This window comes from Nestor notabilis, unplaced genomic scaffold (genome assembly GCF_000696875.1).
Source record: "Nestor notabilis isolate BGI_N333 unplaced genomic scaffold, ASM69687v1 scaffold464, whole genome shotgun sequence".
NCBI classification, from domain to species: Eukaryota; Metazoa; Chordata; class Aves; order Psittaciformes; family Psittacidae; genus Nestor; species Nestor notabilis.
Window position 1 is genome coordinate 1 of NW_009925000.1, and position 9073 is coordinate 9073.

Here is a 9073-nt window from a genome sequence, read left to right on the forward strand (position 1 = left end):
GGTGCGGCGAGGAGAGGGAAGAGGGCCGCTCCCGCCGGGGCCCTGCAGCCGGCGAAGCTGAGCCGCGCCGAGCTCTACAAGCCACCGACCAACGAGGAGCTGAACCGGCTGAAGGAGACCGAGGATCTGTTCCATTCCAGCCTGCTCCGCCTGCAGGTCAGCGGGAGGCTCCTCGGGGAGCAGTGGGACCCCGGGCTCGGAGCTCTTACGGGAACCGGTCCGGGATGAGGCCCCAGGCCGCTGGCGGGCCCCTGAACACTCCTGGCCTAGTAAATCCAGGCACAGGCCGCTCCTGTGCAGGAGCCGGGGACCGGGCTGTGACAGGAGGCACAGGCTTCACAAGGCACCCAGCACATTGTGGTATTTTCCATCGTAATTCCTGTTACCGACCCGCACCAGGCCTTGTGCCTCTTTTACACCGTTAAAATTGAACCCTTCCAGCACATAACTGCAGTATGGTTGAAGCGTGATCATTGCATCCTTCCCTGCAGTGACTTATCGCATAGCACAGTGAGGAGGTAGCAGCACTGTTTGTGCCTGGCTGCTGTCTTTGACCAGCTTCTGGATGCGACAGGAAGATGTTTTGTATGGGGAAGCAAGCTGTCTGTGTTAGGTGGAGGTCAGGCTGGTGGATACATGGCTTCTGATGTGATTTTTGTGAGGAGTGGCTTTGATCTTTTGGCTACCTGCTGGTATTGGTGGCAGGACCTTTAGGGCCTGGTTCATGGCATGAATCTGAATGGTTGTAGCTAATACTTTGCCATACCAAAAGCCTTTCTGACAGCTGTATGCCTTTGTGAATCACACCAGGTGTCTTTGTGGCTGGACCTCACACGGGAGCTGTTCAGCATTTCATAGGCAATGTGTTATCCTTCTGCCCATGGGCTGCCTGGACTCCCAGCTCCAGGCAGGGTTTGCAGAGGGGTGCATGTGTGCTCCCCAGCTCATCTGCTGCCCTCTTTACCAGGCTTGCGGCAGATGCTGGAGGACAAGGTAAAGGGCAAGAGCAGCTATAGTGTTGCAGCTGCTTTTGATGGTCCCCTTTTCTCCTATAGATCGAGGAGCTTCTGAAGGAGGTGACATTGAAGGAGACAAAGAAGAAGAAGATTGATGCCTTCCTACATGAAATTAACAGCCTGCTGACCGCCATCCCAGAGACACCAGAAACTGAAGTACGTTTCAGAGTGATGGAGGAGGTGGCAAAACCCCTGTATGGACCAGGTTCTGCTGTTGCTGTGCAGGCAGAGGTCCTTATGGACAGTATCCCTTTGGGATCGAAAAATACAACTTTGCTTTACCTTGGAAGGGAGAGGAGGGCACTGTGTATTTCAGATGTGCGTGCAGACGCCTGCAGCTGTGTGGTGGGAGGCATCCTGGTTCCTGCACATCTGCTGTTGGTGATGATTAGAGTGTTTTGCATGTCCTGTCTGTTCCCAGCTCACTGACCAGGCCTGGCTCCCCAAAGATGTGAAGGTCCCATTCCTGCAGGTGCCATTCAGCATCAAGGGGAGGTTCCACTTCATGCCCCCAGCTGAGCTGAAGGTGGTGGGCAGCTACCTGCTGGGCACCTGTATTAAACCAGAGATCAATGTGGACATGGCGGTGACAATGCCACGGGTGAGTCTGTCCATGCCTGCTCCTGAGTGGCCCTGTCCCCCACCACCCCTGCCCTGTCCTCTCCACTCCTGAGTGGGTTTACAGCACCTGTGGATGCAGCTGCTTTGATTTTAGTTCCTCATGAGGATCTTCTTTCTCTCTGCCTGGGCTGAACCAATTCTACATTGCTGGGGAGATAGATGCTGTCTGGTTTTGTACCCTGTTGCACTTCTGTCCCAGCTCCCAAGACTGTTTTAGGGAGAGTGATGTTTGCAAGCTGCTACTCCTCTAGTGCTCCTTCCCTTTGCTCTTACGGGGTTTGAGACAAAGTGACACCCTGTTTGGGTGCATGGCTTTGCTCTGCCTCCTATGATCCCAGAGCCTGGTAAGCCAGCAGCAAGGCAGTGCTCCTGATCGACTTGGAGCTCCTTGGGGCCATAGCTGCATGCCCGTGGGACTGAGGAGAGTGGTGGGTGGTGGTGTCCCTTGGGCTGAACTGGGCTCTGCAGGCCAGTGAGGAGGGATCTCCCTGTCCCTCTCTTCCCAGGAAATCTTCCAGGACAAAGATAACCTAAATCAGCGCTACCACCGGAAGAGAGCTCTGTACCTGGCCCACATTGCCCAGCACTTATCTAAGCAGCAGCATTTTGGCAGTGTGAAGTTTGCCTACATGAACAGCAACCATCTCAAGCCCATCCTGCTACTGAGGCCTCAAGGTAACACTTAAGCTGTGCTCTGGTGGGTACTGGTGTTAAGTGCAGGGTGTAGTGGTGGTCTCATATCCCTTTTGGAGAGGGGTCAGTCTGGGGCTGTCATAACAATTAGTGATAAATTTTGAAGCTTTGATGCTCCCAGTTGTCCTTTCTCTCTGCACAGAGCCTAGCCCGCAAGACCTCTTCCACTTCCAGTCCCCTTCTTCAGCTTGGCTGGGCTATCCAGGCTTGGCCTTGCTGGCTGGAGTAAAGGAGATCCTACATAAAAATGTTTGTGTCTAGCACTGTTCTCCCTCTCTGCTTTCCCCACCCCTGCTCCCTGTCATACTCTTGCTTTCCCTGGGAAGCTGTGTGCAGTCTGTCTTTTCTCTGACATGACGTGGGCTGCTGGGTGCTGCGTGTTTCTGCAGACCCCAGGTGGTGGTGGGGGACAGGCAGTGATGTGGCAAGGCTAGGGCAGGCAGGAGTGTGCTGGAGTACCAGACTGGACAGTGAGGGTGAAGTTGAGACTTGGCTCTGACCAGTGTGACTCCAGGGTTATTGTTGTTTCTGCGATATGGTCACTCTCTGCTCTGATATGATTTCCACTGCTGCTGAGTTTTCCTGGGAAGGAGCTTTTTCCTTTTCCCAAAGTGGGGGTGTTCTCAAGTTTGTCTCTGACATCTCTTTCTCATGCACATCTACCTTGCTTACAGGCAAGGATGAGAAGATGGTCACTGTCCGACTCCACGCGTGTCCTGCCCCAGGTCTCTTCAAACCCAGTCGCTTCTATCCCAGCAAGAACAATGTCCGGACAGCCTGGTTCATGGAGCAGAGCACCCCCAAAGAAGGTAGGGCCTGGGGCTGGGAGAACATGAGGCTGCTTGATTCAGTGGGAGATTGCACCCAGTGCCCAGAGGTGGGTTTGCTGCAGCCCTTTTCTGTGAACAGGAGGTTTGTGGTTGGATCCAATGTGCTGTCGTCTCCCCACACAGGAGCCCCTGAGCCCCCGACCCCGCACTACAACAACTCCATCCTCTGCGACACAGTGCTGCTCTCCCATCTGCAGTTCTTGTCTAGTGCAGCCACTGACTTCCCAGGCATGAAGGATGGCGTGGCCCTTCTCAAAGTTTGGCTTAACCAGCGGCAGCTCAGCAAGGTATGTCGTGTGCCAGGGTTCAGGACAGGCTCTGCTTGCCTGGCCAACCTGCCTTTGGCTTGATCTTCCTTCCTAGGGGTGGAAAGGTGGTGCTTTGGGTGGTGGGAGTGGGCTTGTGACTGTGAACTCAGCTGTGTTAGGTTTTAAAGAGCTCCATCCTACCCTCTGGGTTGCAGTGTGTATGTGCATGCTGGACAGTCATGCTTCTTTACAGTCCCTGGAATGATGTAGTGGGTTTTTTTGGGTGTTTTTTGGTTTTCTTCATCCCATTTTCCAAAGAATTTTGTGGCCTTGCCTTCCTGCAAGGAGATCCATATCCAATATCCATACTGTGCAGGGGTTTGCTTCTTCCATGTCTTCCTGATGGGGCTGGGGCTTGGGCTTGGGCTCTGGTAGAGGCTAGAAGCAGTCAGGTGGGGTGGGCTCTGGTGCTCATGGTGCCTCCTTGAGCTCTTGTTGACTCAGCCCTCTCTTTCCACAGGGCTTGGGGTGCTTCAGCGGCTTCTTGGTCTCCATGCTGGTTGCCTACCTGCTGATGAAGCGTAAGATCGTCAAGATGATGAGTGGGTACCAGGTGCTGAGGAGCACCCTGCAGTTCCTGGGTGAGTTTTCAGGGTCCTCTGGGCAGGGAAAGGCTGGTGTCAGCAGAGTTGCTGCACAAAGCCTGAACACAGTGGGGGAAGGGGGGATTATGGCTTTTCTCTTTCTGATGATAAGACCCTGTGGGTGGGATGGATGGGAAAGGATGAGGCAGCAGAACAGGGCTGGATGGAGCACCTTACAGTGGAGTGGATGGGTCCTATCACAGGGTGGAGGCCAGTGTTGCGTTGTCGCACTGGTAATGTTGTGAGGTACTGGCACATAGCTCTCCTGACAGGGGAGATGTGGATGGTGGTGTGACTTGTCCCTTCTTGTCTGCCTACAGCCACCACTGATCTGAGTGTGACAGGGATCAGCCTAGTGAAGGATGTGGATCCCTCCCTGGTAAGCAGCTGACCGGGGGGGGTGTCTCCTGTCTGTGTCTGGCTTTTCTGCCAGCACTGGCAGGGCAGGGACGTGCCTGTTAAAGGGATGTTGGTGTCAACAAGGTGGTGGTGTCTGCTGTGCCAAGGCACTAAAGACACTGTTTGCTCTTGCAGCCTGTCCTGGACGACTTCCAGCAGGCGTTTGAAGTGGTCTTTGTGGATCCCTCTGGGCTGGTGAACCTCTGTGCTGATATGACTGCCAGCAAATATCACCAGGTACTGAGCAGGGTGTGGTGGCAGCCCAAGATGCTGTCTTAGGAGTGAGCTGAGGCAGGCAGAGGGTGGTTAGGTGTCTTGGAGGAGAACACTGAACGTGGGGAAAGTGTTCAATGTTGCTTTTTAAGCTTTCGACATCCGTACAGCTCTGAAACTTAAAGAGAATTTTAAGACTTGGATGTACTGCTGCTTTGCCTGTCATGCTTGAATGATGGAGAAAAGTTGTTTCCCTTCACGTTTGGGTGGAGCCAAACAGCTGTTTAGCAGAACTAACTGTTTAGGAGCAGGAAAAAAATTCACCTTAATGGTAATGATATCAAGGAGGGTCTGTGGATGACAGCAGCAGCTGTTGGTGACTTGGCTTCACGCTGAGGAAAGAGGCTGTCTGGGTTCAGGGTCTGCTGGTGACCATGGAGCTGGGTGGCCATGGTTGATGGGGGGGAATAGTGACCACTGCTGGAGGGATTTCTTTCCTTCTCCCCTCCCATTCATGCTCTTAATCTGTCTTGTCTCCTTGCTCAGGTCCAGTTTGAAGCCAAGTGCTCCATGGAAATTTTGGATGATCGGATGGTGGATGGCTTTCAGGCACTGCTCATGACTGGAAAGCCCATGCTCAGAGCCTTTGACCATGTCTTCCAGTGAGTCTTGCTCTTCCTGTGCTGGTGGGGTAAGGCTGAGGAGCCTGGTTGGAGAGGATTTGGCTCTTTCTGGCTTTGGATTGGGATGGATTTGTACCTGCCTGGTGGGAGATGGTCCTGCTAGCTCTGAGATAGCTGGTGTCTCTTGCATTTGGCCATTCCACTTTTACTGTCTAGATAGCCTCCCAGGAGGAGGAGTGCAATGCTTTGGCCTTTGGGAATGAGGACTGTCCCAAGGATCAGCATCTCCTATAGTCAGATGCCAAAATGCAGTGTTTCTTCTGGTAGCTTCCATCCTGGGTCAGGATCCTTAGTTCCCCACTTTGTCCATCCTCTAGCATATCCTTCTCTGAGAAAGGATTTGGTGTCAGAGGTGGATGACTAGCTTCTTTCCTTTTCCTGTAGCCTGAAGCATGTCTCCAAGCTGCAGGGTACCTGCAAGAAGATGCAGCTGCTGAATGAGCTGATGGATCGGGGTGGGAACTATGTGGCTGCAGCCCTTCCCTTCATTGTCTCACTGCTGGCCCGTGGGCTGTCCGGGAGAGCGCTGCTTGTGGCTCACTCCTTGCCACAGGTCCCTGAGGTAATGCAGATTGACAATGATACTGCATGCTTTGCAGAACGTGGGGTCTTGCATGTCTGTGTGGCACTGCTGGGCATGGGAAGGGGATCTCTTCTCACTGCAGGAGGAGACAAGCCTGTCCTCTTCGTGGGGAGTAGAGGATCTGAAGCTTTACACTGGGTTGTGAGGTCCCACTGGGAGGCTTGGTCTGGGTAGAAGTCCTGGCCTGTTGATGGGGCAGGGTGAAGACAACCGTGTTTTTTACTAGGGAGGCTTACTACATTGGGCTTTCTCCATCTGTGCTCATCCAGGCACCCGAGAGCATGTATGTAGCAGGAGGCTCATCTAGCAGCGCAATATCCAAGCAGTTGCTGCTCCTGCAACCTTCTCTCTTCTTGTGCTCCATGTTCCTTATTTTCCTACAGTGGCCGATTGATGCTGAACCCCCAAAACACAAGGATGTTGGGCCCCTGACATTTGGGCTCCTGTTTTATCCTGATTTTGCTGCCAGCATGCTGGAGAAGGGACCGCAGGCTGATCACCCTGAGGTGAGGGGAGCCCTGCCCCTGCCAAGCATGGTGGAGCATGCTGTGGTTGCACATGGTTGTGGGGTTGGCTGATGGTCATGGGAACGATTTGCCCAGCCCCACTGCTGACCTGTGTCCCTGGCCTGGCTTGGCTCATGTCCTCCCACAGGCCCTGGACTTTCGGACCTTCTGGGGGGAGAAATCAGAGCTGCGGCGATTCCAGGATGGCAGCATCTGTGAGGCAGTGGTGTGGGAGGCCAGCACTGCCTACCACAAACGCCTCATTCCTGAGCAGATTATCAAGCACCTACTGAATCTGTAAGTTGCACTGACCCTGCAGCTGTGTGTGGGTCACTGCTGCTCTCCTGGCTTGTGCCACATCCCTGGTAACCCCACTGGCTGGCTTCATGCTTTGGGGGATGTTGTGGGTTGTTTTGGCTTTGTGGAATCTGGAAGTCACTTCAGTTGTGGTCCTGATGCTGTGAGCTGTTTCTCAAGCGAAGGTGGGGAGAGCAAGTGCTATCGTTTCTGCTGATGGTAATACTGAGGGCAAGGAGGCAGCGTGGTCCTGCCCTTACAGGCACATGGGATATTGGGACACTCATTGTTGGCAGAGCTGTCAGCTGTCAGAGAAGCTCTCTGGAGCTTGCAGGATATTTAATGAAATCCTGAGACCCTGTGGTGGTTCACAGGTTGGGTCTCCCTACAACACTGGAAAGCTTCCATGTAGAAGTATATACCTTCTGCCAAAAACGAGACTCTCTTGCACAACACAGAGAAGTTGCCTGGGCCTCTTTATCCTGAATTGAGGAGGGGTTTTGTGAGGAAGTGTTTGTTCATTGGCAGGCATGGCTTTGAATCCTATGGAGGTGCATGAGCTGTCTGGCTCCTTTGGGTGGATAACTTGGCCATGGGAGGAATGCACAGAGGTTCATCTCCTCACTGTGACCCTTCTGTATGGAGGGATCCCTCACCCTTGGACTGACCCTTGCCTTTGGGCACAGCATACAGTGCTGGGATGGGTGGGTTGGTGTGTTGTAGCTGTAATGCTCTGTTGTCTTCCCTGTAGCCACGCGGACATTCAGGAATCCTCCATCTGCTACATGGGAGCCCTGCTGGAGGCTGTGATCAGGACTGGGAAAGAGGTATGGTTGCTTCCCCAGTGGGGCTGTAGGTTTCTTGAGGAAGGGTGGTATGGGGAGGTCATTTTAGCTTTGTGGTCCTGAGGCAGCTGAGTGGTTCCCAAGAGGAAAATTCCTGCCTGTGGGTGCTTTGATGGGCAGTGTGGTGCTTTCCTTGGATCTTCCAAGCCTTTTGTGCCAACCAAGACCACTACTGCCATCATCTTGCTCTGGCAGTCCCTGCACCCCATTTCTCCTGCAGGAATCCCACTGGCCTTCTCTTTGTGCTTGTGTCCATGTCCTGGGTTTGTAACAGGTTTTTCTCCTTCTCAGTGGCTGGTGCAGTGCTGTGTTTTTGACTTTAGCCTGGGAACAACTGATAACACACTGATGTTTTAGTTGTTGCTAAGTAACGCTTACCCCGATCAGGACTTTTCAGTCTCATTCTCTGCCAGGGAGGAGGGGAAGCCGGGAGGAAGCAGAGACAGGACCCCTGACCCAAACTGGCCAAAGGGGTATTCCATACCACAGCACGTCATGCCCAGTATAGAAACCAGGGGGAGTTACCTGGAAGGCCCAGATCGCTGCTCGGGTCAGGCTGGGTATCGGTCGGCGGGTGGTGAGCGGTTGTGTCCTCTCCCCTTGTTATTTCCCTTATCATTATTATTGGTAGCAGCAGTGGTTTGTATTATACCTTAGTTACTGAACTGCTCTTATCTCAACCTGTGGGAGTTACATTCTTTCAATCCTCCCCATCCCTCTGGGAGCTGGGGGGAAGAAGGGGAGGGAATGAGCGGGTGGCTGCGTGGTTCCGAGGTACCAGCTGGGCTTAAACCACAATAGTTCACTATGTTCACATTGTCTGAAGATACTGCTGTCCCACTGTGCTCCTATGGCTACACCTTTCAGGTCCTGCATCCTTCAGGACATGGGTCAGACACTTCTATACCTCCATCTCATAGGTCCAGCTGGGAAAACCAGAAGGATTTTTACTGTTATGGTGCAAAGTGCTAGGTCGTGGCCATCAATTCCTACTTAATGATCCAGCTGAATGTGCAGCTGAAACCAAGAAACGTCATTTTGAGACAGAAAAAATGCATCTTGGAGGAAGGGAAAGGTCTCCCTCCCTACTTCTGCTCTCTGCCTTTTTAAAGCCTGGAGGCATGAGCACTTTGGCACCACTTTGCTGGTCTTTTGAAAAACCACCTTTTTATCTGGCTGTTGGATGGAGGAGGAAGTTGTTCCCTTTCCCATTTTTAAGAACAAAGGGGAGCAAATCCTGGGCTGCATCAAAAGGAGCACGACCAGCAGATTAAAGAAGGTGATTCTCTCCCTCTGCTCACTCATGAGCACTCCTCTGCACTCTCATGAGACCCCATCTGAAGTACTGTGTCCAGCTCTCAGGACCCCAGCATAAGATGGATGTGGAGCTGTTGGAATGAGTCCAGAGGAGGCCATGGAGATGCTGTGAGGGCTGGAGCAGCTCTGCTCTGGAGACAGGCTGAGGGCGCTGGGCTGGTTCAGCCCGGAGGAACTG

At 53.2% G+C, this 9073-nt stretch overlaps 1 protein-coding gene across 1 annotated transcript in view; it reads left to right on the forward strand.

Annotated features, from left to right (window-relative positions):
- Positions 1-30: 30 nt before the first annotated feature.
- NOL6 (nucleolar protein 6 (RNA-associated)) overlaps positions 31-9073 on the forward strand; it is a gene marked incomplete at its 5' end in the record, with an annotated part of 27062 nt that continues 18019 nt past the window's right edge. The window contains 14 exons of the mRNA XM_010012836.1: positions 31-156; positions 1056-1172; positions 1438-1617; positions 2144-2312; positions 3005-3139; positions 3284-3447; positions 3929-4049; positions 4373-4431; positions 4587-4688; positions 5211-5326; positions 5732-5909; positions 6314-6436; positions 6585-6733; positions 7485-7560. Coding sequence (XP_010011138.1) covers positions 31-156; positions 1056-1172; positions 1438-1617; positions 2144-2312; positions 3005-3139; positions 3284-3447; positions 3929-4049; positions 4373-4431; positions 4587-4688; positions 5211-5326; positions 5732-5909; positions 6314-6436; positions 6585-6733; positions 7485-7560 — 1815 coding nt within the window. The remainder of the gene's footprint in view (positions 157-1055; positions 1173-1437; positions 1618-2143; positions 2313-3004; positions 3140-3283; positions 3448-3928; positions 4050-4372; positions 4432-4586; positions 4689-5210; positions 5327-5731; positions 5910-6313; positions 6437-6584; positions 6734-7484; positions 7561-9073) is intronic.